Source organism: Medicago truncatula, chromosome 3 (genome assembly GCF_003473485.1).
Source record: "Medicago truncatula cultivar Jemalong A17 chromosome 3, MtrunA17r5.0-ANR, whole genome shotgun sequence".
Taxonomy (NCBI): Eukaryota; Viridiplantae; Streptophyta; class Magnoliopsida; order Fabales; family Fabaceae; genus Medicago; species Medicago truncatula.
Genome location: NC_053044.1, coordinates 51,060,858 through 51,077,023, shown reverse-complemented (window position 1 = coordinate 51,077,023; position 16,166 = coordinate 51,060,858). Strand labels below are relative to the sequence as shown.

The following is a 16,166-nucleotide window of genomic DNA, read 5'->3' as shown; positions in this document are numbered from 1 at the left end:
GGATTAGAGGAGACAAAATGAAAAATATTAAAGCTACATTATTCACTGAACCAAAAATGAAAACTCATTTTGTGAGGACTCACACTGTCTACCACCTTCAAGTTACATTCTACAATTTTCCAACGATAATACATTAATTAAGAAGAACCAGCAATACGTGCCAGGGCCCAGAGTCATTGGAAAATAATTAAAAAGAATTCAAAAATTTATATGGGGCTGAAGTATTTATTATTAAAAAATTAGCATTATGAGATAAAAAAAAAAAAAAAAAGGGCAACCCGGTGCACTAAAGCTCCCGCATACACAGGGTCCGGGAAGGGGTCCCACCATTTGGTGTATTGTACGCAGCCTTACCCTGTTTTTACACAAGAGGCTGTTTTTTTTTTTTTTTTGAGATAATCAACAAAAAAATATAATACAATTCCTTTTAATCTCTTTTATTATGAAATCAATTGCTAAATAATACTCTACACTCACAGGGGCAAGGGTGTCAGGTATTCCAAGCACTGCAGCCACAAATATACATACTACTTCACCAATGTTGGAAGAAATCATGTATCTGATAAACTGCTTTGTATTATTGTATATAGCCCTTCCCTCTGCCACGGCCTACACAGAGACGGAGATTCTGAAGTTGTATGAGGAAAAAAAAATTCTATTCAAGAGAAAAGGGAAATAAAGTAATATACAAAGAGAAGGAAAAGAAACTTGACAAGAACAATAGATATGCTAGCATACCGCAACGATTGAGGCAAAGTTGTCATCAGCCAGGACCATGTCTGAAGCACTCTGTAAACAAAAAAAAAGGAGAAAAACATAAAACTGTTCAGGATTATTGACTAGAAAAGGAATAAAGAGGGGAAGTATGGACGGTTAATGACACCTTAGCAACAGCAGTCCCTGAACCCATAGCAATTCCTATGTCTGCCTTCTTCAGGGCAGGTGCATCATTGACTCCGTCGCCAGTCATTGCAACCTAAAAGATTAACATTGTGAATTTCCCCAAATTTGAAAGAAATGCTTTTAGTAATTGTAGAAATAATAATGTCCAGTTGTCCACGATTAAAACGATATAATAAACTAAAAAATTTAGGGTCTAGAGTGGTTAAAAGAGCTATAGCTTTCCCTGGTGCAGCTGCATTGTTTTACGGCCCTGGCCATAAATGATTGTCCCTCATGTTGACCTTTTTTGTTGCACACATCTAGGGCACTAACTATAGTCAGTCATTGTAGTGCTACTCATTGGGTCTGTCATGCCATGTACAGGGTCGAAATCCATATTTTCCCACCCTTCTGATGTTCCATCATGTTGACCTTTTTTGATGTGCACATCAAGGGCACTGACTATAGTCATTGTAGTGCTACTCATTGGGTTTGTCATGCCATGTACAGGGTCAAAATCCATATTTTCCCACCCTTCTGAGTTTCCTTGACCATTACTTTATGGATATCACGGTAATTTTTCCTTAATGCACAGGAAGCCTTTTAGGGTTCCAAACCGCCTTTCTTTAAAGAAGAAAACCCACTGCAACCACTTCTGTTTTCAACTTCTGGAACAGAACCCTTCAAAATTAGGGCGAACCACTTATCGTGCATTGAAATCCCCATTTTGCACCAGATAAAGGAAAGGATTCATCAGCCAGGCAGACATGTTTGTAAACCTGTTTTGCTCTTCTCATCTTTGTCCCTCCCCTATCAGCACTTCACAAGACTTTTCATGCATTCTGTTGCATTGTCCAGCAGCCCAGTGATTTTCCAGCCTCAATCACTCATTTGGTACTGTACTTTTCTCTTTGTCATGTCTCTGGACTATTATTGACTTGTTAGCTGTACTTCATAGCAATGGTATGGCGAAAGTGTCTTTAATTTTAAGCATTTACAATGTCATGCTATCTCTGGTATGCCAGACACTCTATATCTTCTCTAGGGTTAGCTCTGCTGTGCATCTTTCCATCGACAATTTGACTAACATCTATAGGTGTAAGATTAGAAGGATTGTAGCTAAAGATATACGATCCTCACAACCCATCTGCGGGAAAAGTGCCATACGACACAAACTATATTCTGATGAAGAGGGTTTTTTACAACAAGAAGGGGAGAACTAGAGAGACATCTGAAGACAGGAATCAAAAAAAACACCCAAAGGAAAAACCTTTACTAGTTTTTTTTTTTAATGACATCCTTTACTAGTTAGTAATCACAACTAATGTTGTGAATGTGGAAGCAACCATACCACTTCATTCTGGTGCTGCAATGCTTCAACCAGCATCCTTTTATGAGAAGGCTCGACCCTAACAAAAAAAATAAAGACATGCAACTATTAATATATGAGTAGTTGATCTACAAAAAGAATGAACAAAAACCGCAAGTGTGCTTCTATTCATGCCATAATCTGATAATATACCTGGTAAAAAGTGCCATACGCTGCAATGCTATAGTTTGCTGCAGTGCTGGAAGTTCTTCAAACTCAGAAGCAGTGTAAGAGTGTTCGGTAAAATCTATCAAATGGTCAAAAGCACCTATCTTGCGGCAAAGTGACTCAGCAGTGGACTGATTACGTAAGAAGTAACATTAGACAAGACATGGGGAACATTGAAAGATAAAATGAACAAGAAAGCTTTTGGAACATTAAGAACCTTGTTATCTCCAGTGACAACTATAACACGAATGCCTGCAGTCATGCAAGAAAGCATGGCATTTCTTACTTCATCTCTTGGTGGATCCAGCATCCCAACCTACATAAGGTATAACGGAAACCCAGAAAGAGAAGGATAATATTGTATAACAAACATTTAGAAAACAGGTCAAAGTTAAAACAAGAGAAGGGTTATTGAAGCCTATTGAGATTTTCCTATTTTCCCCTAATTTAGTTCTTTCCTAGTATGTGTTCATATGATTAGCTGTACATATATTTTAGCAACAAAACTGCTGTAATAGGTGCTGAGTTAATCTCTCAATCCAACCGGTTTGATTCTCAAGTTAGCCCTAATCTTTAACACAAACGTTCCAACACACACTTTTTTATTGGTTTTTATTCATATGGGTCCACCTAAGTTACATGGGACCCACGTGATTTGGTGGAGCACATAAAAAAATTTAAACAATAAAAGAGTCAGTGTTGAAAATGTGTGTTAGAGAGTGTGTTGCTAGCACTCCTCTTCATTTTGAATATGATGCACCATTTTCCATTTTAATCATGCAAAATAATTTCCGGAAGAAAAACCGCCAACTTTTCATATGATTTTTTAATTTAAACAAGGACCAAACCATTCCTAATCACTTTAAGAACCGCATCTCCTAGCTTATTGCACATAAAATTTAATTCAAGTCAAGCCACATTAATAATGTATTTCTGAGTTTATTCCTTGCTTCAGTTGCTGCTGACATTCACATATGTCTATATCTCTGATTAGAAAAGCACATTCATCTTACTCTACATGTCAAGGCATAAAAACATATATTAAGGAAGATAGCTCCATTGGACGACTCAGCCTAACCATTCAATATAAAAGTAAGCAAAAGAGAGCATTATAGAAAGAAGGAAAAAGATCATGAGGGTAGACATTGTTATAACTTAAAAACAAGATTTAAACCTTGTATTATATTGTAAATAGAGCATACCAATCCAATAAATGTGAGATCTTTCTCATCATCAAAGGACAACTTCTGTTGATCTGAGGGCATCCACTTGAGGGCCAAAGCTAAGCATCTCAATGTTTCTTTTCCTGCAAAACTGCCCAACAAAATGTATGTTCACAACACATATGAAAGGGTGTTCCGAAAAGAGTTTAAAACCAAAAATGGATAGAGTAGAGGACAACAGTCAACAGACATTATTTACGTCTAAAAGTTAAATCGGAATTCAAAATGAAACTGTATTAAGAATATAATATGGCCAAAAACTGATTCGAGAAGCGTCATCACCCTAGTAACTTATGACAAACAAGAAAACGGAGTGTGTGACACTAAGGTCCTTTATGGTTGGCTTAATTACACTTCTTGTTCCTCTAATTTGGGATATTTACAATTTTGGCCACTAAAACTTTTTGAGCCAATTAAATCACTAAAAGTTAAGGAAATATGATCTTACTGTCAGATTCTCCCCGAAAAACCTTAAAAGTAATTTTTTTTTTTTTTTTTTTTTAATAATTGGGACTCAGTTATGAATTTAAAATTGAAATAGTTTAAATTTAGAAAAAATTAAGAAAATTGCAAAGATTAAATGTGGGTTTATTTAAAGAGGGAAAGTTTCAATTTTAGTATAGGATTAAAGATTGATATTTTAATTAGTGCTTTTTTTTTGTTGATAAAATTAGTGAGTTTTAACTCAAAGAAAGATTGATATTTTAATTAGTGAGCTTTTAAGTCAAAGAAAGATTAAAATTATTTAATCAGTTCAATTTGTAAAAAATTTGTAGATTGTGAGATTTTTAGAGTTTTACATAAGTAGAAAGGGATGAATCATAGATGGACTAGCAACAATTAAAAAATTGAAATTAAAATCGCTCAAAAAGTTATTAAGAGACCAAAATCGCACAAAGTCAAAATTAAAGGAATCAAAATTATAGTTAATGCGTTATGTTTCCACCAATTCTAACCAGATTCCTGCAATTGTCTAAAAGCTACAGACAACAAAAAGTCCTCTTAGTTTGGTGTGTTCTCTTTTTCCAATTTCTTTAGTACAAAAATAAATCATAATCCTTTTCTCTATTTAGTATTGCTTCATTATTTTTATGTCCTGCATAATAAAAGAGGCCTTATTATAAAGGGTAACAAAAGGATCTAACCCTTTGTTTTTCGAACTAAACTAGTACATCCATTATCTACCTAAAAGGATAAAAAGATTCTCTTCTTTGTAGGCCGTAATGGTCGCATGTCACTTCAGTTGCAGAAGTCGCAAGATTATTTTTGTTGAAAATATCTTGGTACAAACACCACTAAGTGGAAGTGGGCGGACCCATGTCAAAGCTAGATAAGATAGAGAACTGGTAAATTTCGAATTCAGGTTCAACAAGTTCAACAGGTTAGATGGGACTGTGAAATCAGGTGATGTGTAATTGTATCAAAATAAAAATTATACATAAAATTAAAATATATATGATTTCTAAAAAAAGAATACTAACAAATAATATTCAAAAACTTGAATTTTCAACTTTTTTTCAATTTATAAGCTTTGGTTCAGATCTTAACTCACTGCCCCAGTACCCTGAACAAGGGATGTAGATTATATAACTAACGGACCCCTTACACTTTGCTAATAAATATGGGAATCAATTCCCTTGCAAGGAAAGCTGGTAAACCAGCAATGTTTTTAAGTTTTTCTTAATCTTGCCTGTTTGGAATTAAGCCCAAAAAGGAAGGTAAAACCTAGACAAAACATAGTGTATATATGCAGATAACATGATAATGATAAAACCCAACCTGTTGAACTTGGAGTCCAGCTCTGCTCGAATATCAGCAGTGAGTGGCATGACGGAACCATCACCATTGCATAGAATGGTTGTACATTTAGAGATTATACTTTCTGGAGCACCCTTTGAGAATAAAACATGCAGCTGGTTCCGACTGCAAAGAATACTCATCATTTTCCGATCTCGAGAAAATTCCAAAACATCTAACTGCAAAACATCAAGCTCAAAGAGTGAGAGTAAATACTAAAAGCCATAACAAACAATAGACATTCAGAATAAATTTGATATTAGTTGGATGAAATCTCCCCCTTGGTAATCAAACTATTTCAATCTAGTTTATCTTACTTTGTTTTAGATAGTGCCCAGATTAGGTGTACCTGTCTACATTCATTGTGTATAATTTATTTTTTATTTGGGTTTGTGTGTTTCCTTGAATTTTACGGAAACCTTTCTAAATAGTGTATTCAGATCAACTAGAAACACATGAAGAATATTTCAAAACCATTATTGATGTTCTTCAATATTTTTACTTTCCTAAAGTATATGAATGGAAGAAAATAAATAGAAAAGAAAGGTAACAAACTTGCCGAACCACACCTTTCTAAATTGTTCCTCCCAATAGTGGTTACAGTAAGACGCACGCTCATGCTTGCTCAACATATTCAATGCTGACGGCATAGAATTATAACCAGGGAGACCGACCTAAAGATACAGATGACCAAGAAGTATACTTGAGTAAGGAAGGAGCTTCGAGCATAGGAGACTTGAGGAAAGGTAGAAACACATACCTTTTCTACCAAAACACGTAGCGCTACTTCAGTTGACTCACCAATTTTTTCATATTTCCCTTTATCAGGATTATACTGCAGGGTTGATTCATTGCAAAGAGCAGAACACATTGCCATGTGAAGAAGACATTGCAATTGAGCCGGAGTGTCAAGCTGAAAAACAATCAAATGCCACATTGTTTTATATCAAAATAAATATGTATATACTTATGCATACACTCATTAAATTACATAAGCTACAATATCGACTATAAATTCATGCTTTGCAACGATACATCACAGAACGGGCTCAATTTAATTCAGTCTTTGATTGTGCAAAAATATTTCCAAAATCAAGCAGTGGGGATGCCCGCCACAAAGGGATAAACACAACATATATAACACTCAAGATCCTCGATCGGATCTTTGATGAGGAAGTTAAGGCCCCTACTTTGAAAGAATTGCACTCTCATTATATTATTATTAGCTAACCACAAAGGGATAAACACAACATATATAACACTCAAGATCCTCGATCGGATCTTTGATGAGGAAGTTAAGGCCCCTACTTTGAAAGAATTGCACTCTCATTATATTATTATTAGCTAATCACTTGGTTTCAAATGGGATGTGTTTTGTTTCTGCATGAATGCCTAAGTATGAGAAAGAAAGAAAGAAAGAAAATCGTACCTGCACCCCTGCCTTGTCAAAGATTATACCTTCAGGTGCATATGTTGTTCCACTGACACCATATTCGGTAACAAAAGGACTACTTTTTGAAGACTCAACAATACATATCTGTACATACAGAAACATGAGCAGGGCAAATGCTGGTTAAAGTTGCTACAAATATTCATACGTAAGCCTCAAGAAAAAAATAAAGTAAAAGACAGGAGAAAAATAATATTCCCTATAAATATTATGAAAAAGCATGGCAAGTATGACAGAAATATGTCATAACAAAATAAAGAATAAATATGTCACTTGGAAGTTTCCGATAGACTAGGACACAAATATTTGAAATAATAGTGTCCATGAGTCATTCATGTACCAAAAACACATATAGATTGAATATACATGAAAGATACAAACAAAGCAACGTGTGTATCAATTGAGTATCACATTCTCAACCTGAATATCAACCTGAACCTAAAAATATAGGCATATTCCTCTGTATGCAGCAAGTGGTATCAGTTCACTGAAATATCTTCAACATCTAACAGCAGCTTGCCTTTATTATAAGAAAGGACTATTGTAAGTCCATAAATATGTATCATGAATGTATCTGAATTTTTTAATTGAAGATCAAAAAAGCAGTGATGATGTTATTATTGATTTGAATGTTTCATGGAAAAAAGTTAGGAAACAAAGCCAATGAGGACAGTAGGACCCTCTGGCAGATTGGACTGGTTGTCCTATTGTAATGTCGAAGAAGTGAGATTCTTCTTGACGCTGGCACCAGCTAGCATTCTGTCTATTATGACTACTTGTAACTACCCATAATAACCTTAAGAGGTTAACACACCAGTATAAATATCAGGTGACTGTATTCCTTCGTTCAATCAATTCGGTTAACGTTTTCTCAGAGCCTGAATCTATTAATTCTCAAGCAAAATTTACCTTCGCAACTGACATCATATTGGTAGTTAGAGTCCCAGTTTTGTCACTACAAATTACAGTGGTACAGCCCAAGGTCTCAACGGATGGCAAAGAGCGAACAATGGCATTCAACCTAGCCATTCGCTTGGTTCCAAGAGCCAAACACCTATTATTAAAGAAAAGTGATCAACACAATATAATTAAGGAAAAAGAAAAGACGAGCATATTAAATTTTCGATACGTCAGATATCTTATAAAAAATAATTCTAACATAGCATCTCAGAACATCAGTATAAGTTTACAGTACAAAGATTAGATATTTACCGCCTATTTAGTATGGTATTTAGAGTAAATCATGTGCCCTTTTTATGGGAATTTTCTTCACAATTATACTGATGTACTACTGCTTTACTCCATTATTTTTTTCTCTTTTTACTGCTTTATATTTTTTCTCTCACGTTAACAAATTCTTGTGATCCAAACTGGTTAAAGGTTAGTCTCTGTATAAATGAATTTCTTTTCTGATCGATGTAATGTAGATTCGACAAAGTTTTACATAGAAAAATGGATTTCTTTGGTTCATGTATTGTAGTCAACCTCAAGGAGTGTGATAAGGAATTTTTTGTGATCACTGTTGTTTAAATTTATCTCTTCGATGTCAAAAAAATCAACTAGTGTAAAAATTATAAATACCGCAACATCATCAATATAGTATAAATAACTAAAACAACATATTTGAAATGTGAACTCAAAGTCAATATGAACAACCATGAGAAACATCTATGTATACTTCACAATATATCAAAATTAAGTATTTCAAGATATCATGGATGTACGACAAACAACAAAGAAAAGCCATAGACTCACGTCGTTACAACAGCAGGGAGACCTTCAGGAATTGCTGCAACGGCCAGAGCAACTGCAATCTAGAAGGAATGTGATTATAAGTTAAAGATTTTCGCGTTACGGAGACAATATATATGATTATTTGGAAAAATACAAGTCTCATATTGAAAAGAGACAATGTGTGAAAATAATTTAGGCTAAAGTGCACTTTTCCCCCCTTAACTTTCAAAAACTTGCAATTTTGGCCCCCTAAGATTTAGCCCCTTTGCATCTTTGGTCCTTTTGGTCAATTTTGACTTATTCAATGCCTACGTGGCAGGCCACGTGTGTAATTAATTAATTTAAAAATTTAAAAAACCAAAAAATCAATTTTTAAATTAAATAAATTAAAAAAAATAAAAAAAAATCAGAAAAAATAAAAAAATCCATTCTTTTTACTTCCGATGGCTTCTTCCAATCTATGTGTAACCTTGGTTCAATCTCCCTTCTTTCTCTCTACTAACCCCAGCCACCAGCACCACCTTCCATTCCAATGGTTTCTTCTTCTTCCTCTTGAACCCATCACCTTCCCAACAAAACCCCCAAGCTAACAACAGCCACCACCGTAGACCAAGAAGAATCCAACCACATCGATTCCGAACTTCCCTCCACCGTCAATTGCTCTTCCGTCGCCGATCCCAACAACGAACCCGAAAATGACACTGACGAAGACGACGAGGACGATGAACGACGCTGTTTTGTTTGGATCTGCTATGGGGTTTGGTATTTTTGGACCTTTCAGCTATTGGTGCAGGTTCTGTTGTTGCAGTTCGGCATTTAGGGTGGGCATGTATTTTGCTTTGTTTATTTTTGGTGTTTTGGCTTTGTATGTCCCTCTGTATGTTGCGCTTTATGCTGCTGCGTTTTTAACAGTAGGCAGGGGTTTGTTTATCAGTTGTAGCAGCTTGCCATGATGAAGAACTAGATCTAAAAAAGATATGGAAGAGTGTGTTTGTTGTGATTGTTCTCCAATTTAATTTAGGTTGTGTTTGTTGTGGAGTTCCGTCGCATATTCGTAATTGCTCCCATGAATTTTTCCAAAAACAGTATGAAGAGATGTTTGGCAATTGTGTAATTGCTGCATTGAATTTGTTGTAATTGTTGATATTTTGGATTTGAATAATATATTATGGGGAATAGTATGTAGAGGGTGATTGTTGTTTATGAAGCAAAATTTTTCTTCTAGGATTTCAATTTAGATGATGAACAAAATTATCAAGATGATGAAGATTAATTTTTCTGGATTATTTAATTTCTGGTAGTGATAGTGATATTTCTGATGATTCTGACAGCAATGTTTCTTATTGTTAGGGTTGGATTGGAAGAGATGAAGATAACATGAAGAAGTGTTTTGGATTTTATTTTTATTTATTTTTTCTGATTTTTTAATTCTTTTTTTCATTTATTTAATTTAAAAATTGATTTTTTGGTTTTTTAAATTTTTTAATTAATTAATTACACACGTGGCCTGCCACGTAGGCGTTGAATAAGTCAAAATTAACCAAAAGCACCAAAGATGCAAAGAGGCTAAATCTTAGGGGGCCAAAATTGTTGTTTTGATACTTAGGGGGCCAAAATTGCAAGTTTTTGAAAGTTAGAGGGGAAAAAGTGCACTTTAGCCAATAATTTATAAATAGCGACGCCTCTCATATAAGTCAGTTTTGTAAGGATGAACTAGGCTCAATATAAAATTTAAGAAAAACGTAGCTTATTTTTAATGAAGTAAACATGAAAAGGAGGAGCTTTTGAAAAAGTAATTATAGGAACCTTTTTAAGCAATTGCACGTTGCTTTGTCCATTGTCTCGCAATCGATTCTTGTGGATGGGGGTAATCTAATTTCCTAGGATATTTTATGCACATCTATTACCAGATCAAAAGAATACCTTCTAATACGCCAAAAAATAAAAAAAGAAGAGACTAACAAGAATATATATTGTACTCCCTCCGGTCCTTAATAATAATATAAGGAAAAATTACAAAAAACAGAGACCAAGGAACATATTTAATGCTACAAAAACTAAACTATCATTCGGAATATACCCCCAACCATAAATCTTGTATATCAATTATGAGAGTGACTTTGAGAACATAAATCTCATATTAAATAGGGGTATAAAAAGGACCAAAAAACACAAAAATTCTTATGAATAGGACCGGAGGCAGTATTTATTTAAGAAACAATATAAATTGTTGATCATATATTATTATGTTCAGTTAAATAAATATAATATCAGCACATAAAAAAATAAATAATATTATGTATGTTTTTGACATAACAAAACCATTCATAAATATAAACATCAAAATTTACATTAATAAATTTAATGATATATATATATATATAATACTATAAATAAATTTATTATAATTTACAAATAATAAAAAAATTGAAATATTATAACTCATATAATATATCAAAAACTCTTATGAAATTGATAAAAAAGAGTAATTATTTCTCCAAATTAATTGTTTAGTAATTGTACTATTAAAAATTCATATATTTTATCAATAAAAAAAAAAATTTAAAAAAATTACACACTCTATTACCCAGGCATCAAGCCCAATAGTATTGGGTGTGTGGAGATGTGTATTAGACTATTATCAAAAACCTAAGTCACACATTGTAAAAGGATTAGGCTAAAAAGTACTTTTATAAAGAGTGAAACCTCTCACCTTAGAAGCTATATTTGTAAGGATGAGTCAAACCCAATATAAAATACCTAATAATGATATATTCTTTTTATTTAAAAGCACATATTATAACTAAAAACAAACCAAACCAAACCAAAGAGGGATTAGGCATAAATTAAGTATACAATAATGCAAAACAATATATGATGCCTGTGAAGCTTGCATAACAGAATATACAAGGGTAAATGGAAATCTTCATACATTGCAGAGAACAATACAGCTAATAAAACTCCCAAATAAATTTGAAGTAAATTAAATTTCAGAACAAACCTTAAAATAATGAATTGCCCCGTGCACAAAACCACCATGAGAAGGGTCACGAAAGTGACCAATATTTACAATCCAAACCAACACGCATATCCCCGCAATAACCTGTAACACGTAAATATAGGAACCACCATCAGAATTCAAAATATGTGAATGGTGGGGTTCACAGTAAAATGTTGAGCAATAAAAACATGCCATACAAAATGTTCCATCAATATATTTTGTTTACTGAAACATGACAGTTTCTAAGTGGGAAAACGAGGTCCCTAAATGGAAATTTCATTTAAACATTATTTGCGCATCTTCAAAAGAGCTTTATGTTAACAAGTAAATCTTGGCTAAAATAAGGTAACTATTTGCTGGGCTTAAAATACAAACATTGTATAGCTTATCAGATATAAATTATAATAAAAAAATGCAATAATCCCCAAAAGAGCAACTGATAGGTTTGAAACACAGCAAAATCAGATAACTTATAAATCACCTTGGCCAAAAAAGTGCCAAACTCATCCAGCTTCTTTTTCAATGGTGTCACCTCCTGCAACCAATCATAGAAAAAAGTGCAAATGCTTCAGATGTGTTTCTAACAATTCAAAGTAACATGTCCTTTTCCATGGGTCAGGAAAGAACACAGATGCACACATATTGCATGTTAGAACATTTTGACCAATTAAACAAGGTTCCCTGATTACCACAGTAATAACTATATGTACATTCTGAAGGTAAAACATAGTTATGTTGTTAGACCTCTAAAATGACTACCTGGGAAATGGAAATCCCTGACCATACCAATACTTATATTAGTGGTAGAGACCAGGTTGGATGAGATAGTGAAGGAAGTGTAATTAAAGATTAGAGAAAACTGAAATTTAATATTGATAAATAAATGTGACTTGATCTTAAATTTTATACAAGAGCATTTATTATCTACCTATAAAAGATTGCTAACAGAAACTAACTCCTAACAAATTAACAGGCAGAGCTGACTAAGAATCAGCTGAGTCGGTATGACCACACGGCAGAGGCTGCAAAGACACAGACTAATAGTGTTCATACAACAACAATTAGAAATATCAAATTTACCAACAAAAAAAAAAACACTTTTCTCCATAGATTTATACACCATCAACTAGGCTCGTTTAAAATCCCAAATAACTCGCCAACATTAGGATTCTGTCAAACATCATACCAGCAAACACCAATGGAAGCCAAATCTAGGCTTCCTCAAGCAAACATCATACCACACAAGACTGTCTGTCCGCATTTAAATTCCTTATGCAGTATAACAACCCCAGTAGCATTGAATAATACAAACAAGATTAAGTAAATTATCTAGACATTGGACAATTAAGCACCATTTCATGATGTTTGTAATTATGATTTCCAATTATGATATCACAATAGTTAGCAAACAATTCCACCTTTTCAATTATAATCACCAGTGAACCACCCAACCCATATATCTACAAAACCAGCACTTTCCTAATTGAATGTGCATGGAAGAGAAATTTAGTGTGCGTGTGTGTTGAAGCATCATTTCAGTTGATGCCCACAAAGGAAATCAATCAAAACCTAAACTATTATCAGAATGTCTGCAGACAAAAAGCGCATGCAGTAATGATATTTTTACAACAGCAAAAGTATCCATGTGAGGGAAATTCAACGCTTACATCCTCTGTTTGCAACATTGAATCACGTATGCTTCCCATGGCAGTGTTAGGACCAACTCCCACCACAACAGCTCTTGCCCTACCAGCAACCACAACTGTTCCCTGACAGTCAAAAAGAACTCTTATATAGGAGAAAATAGACAGAATTAGGAGAAACAATGTTGATTCAAGGGGCAAAAGGATTCCAGTTTACAGGAAACAGTGCACTTCATTCTTTCCTAGTTTTGAACAGTGTTATCAATTCCGGAAAGCAGAGAGGAACAAATGACCACAAAAATGCTATAGCGAGCAAGCATAGCAGGATGACCGTTATTCTTAATTTTTTTAATATATATTTTTCAATATATGTATTGTTATTCTAAATTTATACATATATTCCATATAATATTTTCTAAACTATATTCGTAAAATTCATTGGCAAATAACACCATACCAAATTATCTACAAGAACAGGGAACTATCAATTAGATTATGATAAAATATCTTAAAATATAGGTTAAAGTGCACTTTTCCCCCTCTAACTTTCAAAAACTTGCAATTTTGGCCCCCTAAGTACCAAAACCACAATTTAGCCCCCCTAAGATTTAGCCCCATTGCAACTTTGGTCCTTTTGACCAATTTTGACCTAGTCAACGCTGATATGGCATGCCACATGTGTATTTTTTAATTTTCTTTTTTTTAAAAGCCACATAATCATTTATTAAATTAAAAAAATTAAAAAAGAAATTGAAAAATTAAAAAAAAAAATCAGAAATTGAAGAATTTTTTTAAATCAGACTTTTTTTTAATTTTCTTTTCTACTTTTTTTAAATTTCTGATTTTTTAAAAGCCACATAATCATTTATTAAATTAAAAAAATTAAAAATTAAAAAAAAAATCAGAAATTGAAGAATTTTTTTTAATTTCTGATTTTTTAAAAGCCACATAATCATTTATTAAATTAAAAAAATTAAAAAAGAAATTGAAAAATTAAAAAAAAAAATCAGAAATTGAAGAATTTTTTTTAAATCAGAATTTTTTTTAATTTTCTTTTCCATTTTTTTTATTTCTGATAATTAGATAAATGAAAAAAGAAATTGAAAAATTAAAAATCATAAATTAAAAAAAAATAGAAAAGAAAATTAAAAAAGTTCTTCAATTTCTGATTTTTTTTTTATTTTTCAATTTTATTTTTCATTTTTCTAATTTAATAAATGATTATGTGGCTTTTAAAAAAAAGAAAATTAAAAAATCAGAAATTAAAAAAAATAGAAAAGAAAAGTAAAAAAAATTCTTCAATTTTTGATTTTTTTTAAAAATTCTGATTTTTTTTATTTTTTTAATTTAATAAATGATTATGTGGCTTTTAAAAAAAAGAAAATTAAAAAATACACATGTGGCATGCCAAATTGGCGTTGACTTGGTCAAAATTGGTCAAAAGGACCAAAGTTGCAATGGGGCTAAATCTTAGGGGGGTTAAATTGTGGTTTTGGTACTTAGGGGGTCAAAATTGCAAGTTTTTGAAAGTTAGGGGGGGAAAAGTGCATTTTAGCCTAAAATATATTTATATTATATTCGAGTATCTTAGTTTATCTCATAGGACCCGTTTCTAATCTTAGAGTATCTTTGTTTATTTCCTAGGATCAATTTATAATTTTAGAGTATCTTAGATTATCTCTTAAGATTATTTTTCATATTACTTAAATATTATTATGATTTGTTTTCGGATTCCCCTATTTGTTTAGGATTAGGAGTCAGGTATCCCTATATATAGGGATTAATTACTGTTTAGTCTTTTGTTTTAAGTTACTATCAAGTTATTAGTAAACAATTACTTATGAATCATACTACCCCCATAATCATACGTATTATCATTTGGGACCTCCTGTTGCTCATTGGGTTAAGTGTAATATTAATGGGACTGCTAGAGGTTGCCCTGGTCTTGCTGTCTGTGGTGGTGTCTTTAGGAATAGCAAGGCTAGGAATTCGGATTGCTTTGCAGTTAATCTTGGTATTACCACTTCATTCAATGCTGAATTAACTGGTGCTATGGTTGCCATTGAGACTGCTTTGAAGAAATGTTGGCCTGCTTTGTAGTTGGAAACTGACTCTCAGTTAGTCACTCTTGTCTTTAAGTCCCCTAATAGTTCCTTGGCAGTTAAGAAACAGATGGAGAAGCTGCTTGGAGAAAACTAGACTTATGACTTTCCTTATCACAAACATTTACAGAGAAGGCAATCACTGTGCAAATAGCATTGCAGCTACTTGTTTTCGTATTTCTAACATGTTGTGGATGGATAGCATTCGGTCTAGTGTCACTGAAGATTTCTTTAGGAATATGCTTGGTCTGCCTGAGTATAGATTTACTTAGTCATGTTTAGGTTTTTTTAGCATTATAGTAATGTTTTTACTTTTGCACTGCACTCTTTTTCCCTTCATCGAAGTTTTATTCCACCGAGTTTTTCTGATAAGGTTGTTAACAAGGCATTTACTTTTAGTCTTAATGCCTGTTCCCTTGGGTTTTGGTCAAGTACCCCCAAGTTGTATCTTTCCTATTTTTATCTTATTTTAAGAGTGATGCAGATAATAGATGGAAGCTATGGGGTGCCATAGCTGTCTTGTGATGCCCTTGCCCTCTTTTTTGCATAAAAAAAACCTCATCTATGTCATAAATGATTGCTAATTGGCCTGATAATAGCCAACCCACTAGTTATAAAAACATTTTATAAGCATATCATTCACAGGGTATTGAATAAAGTATGGAATAAACAGGATGGATAAATCGTACCGAGAACAAAATATTTGTTTTGTCCTGGTATACTGCATTTGCTGCTGTGGTAGTTTTAAGCTCTTTTTCCACTGAGCTGCTCTCACCTACAATAGGAAATAAACGGAC

General features: G+C 33.1%; 1 protein-coding gene across 1 annotated transcript in view; it reads right to left on the bottom strand.

Moving 5' to 3' along the window:
* LOC25489978 (calcium-transporting ATPase 3, endoplasmic reticulum-type) overlaps nucleotides 1-16,166 on the bottom strand; it is a 28,993-nt gene that overhangs the window by 4,869 nt on the left and 7,958 nt on the right. Inside the window, exons 11-27 of the mRNA XM_024777633.2 lie at nucleotides 16,059-16,144; nucleotides 13,292-13,393; nucleotides 12,106-12,159; nucleotides 11,625-11,726; nucleotides 8,645-8,703; nucleotides 7,799-7,943; nucleotides 6,869-6,976; nucleotides 6,200-6,352; nucleotides 6,009-6,113; nucleotides 5,422-5,618; nucleotides 3,622-3,733; nucleotides 2,637-2,735; nucleotides 2,405-2,550; nucleotides 2,234-2,291; nucleotides 884-976; nucleotides 739-789; nucleotides 478-609 (exon numbers count right to left, since the gene is read on the bottom strand). Coding sequence (XP_024633401.1) covers nucleotides 478-609; nucleotides 739-789; nucleotides 884-976; nucleotides 2,234-2,291; nucleotides 2,405-2,550; nucleotides 2,637-2,735; nucleotides 3,622-3,733; nucleotides 5,422-5,618; nucleotides 6,009-6,113; nucleotides 6,200-6,352; nucleotides 6,869-6,976; nucleotides 7,799-7,943; nucleotides 8,645-8,703; nucleotides 11,625-11,726; nucleotides 12,106-12,159; nucleotides 13,292-13,393; nucleotides 16,059-16,144 — 1,802 coding nt within the window. The remainder of the gene's footprint in view (nucleotides 1-477; nucleotides 610-738; nucleotides 790-883; nucleotides 977-2,233; nucleotides 2,292-2,404; nucleotides 2,551-2,636; nucleotides 2,736-3,621; nucleotides 3,734-5,421; nucleotides 5,619-6,008; nucleotides 6,114-6,199; nucleotides 6,353-6,868; nucleotides 6,977-7,798; nucleotides 7,944-8,644; nucleotides 8,704-11,624; nucleotides 11,727-12,105; nucleotides 12,160-13,291; nucleotides 13,394-16,058; nucleotides 16,145-16,166) is intronic.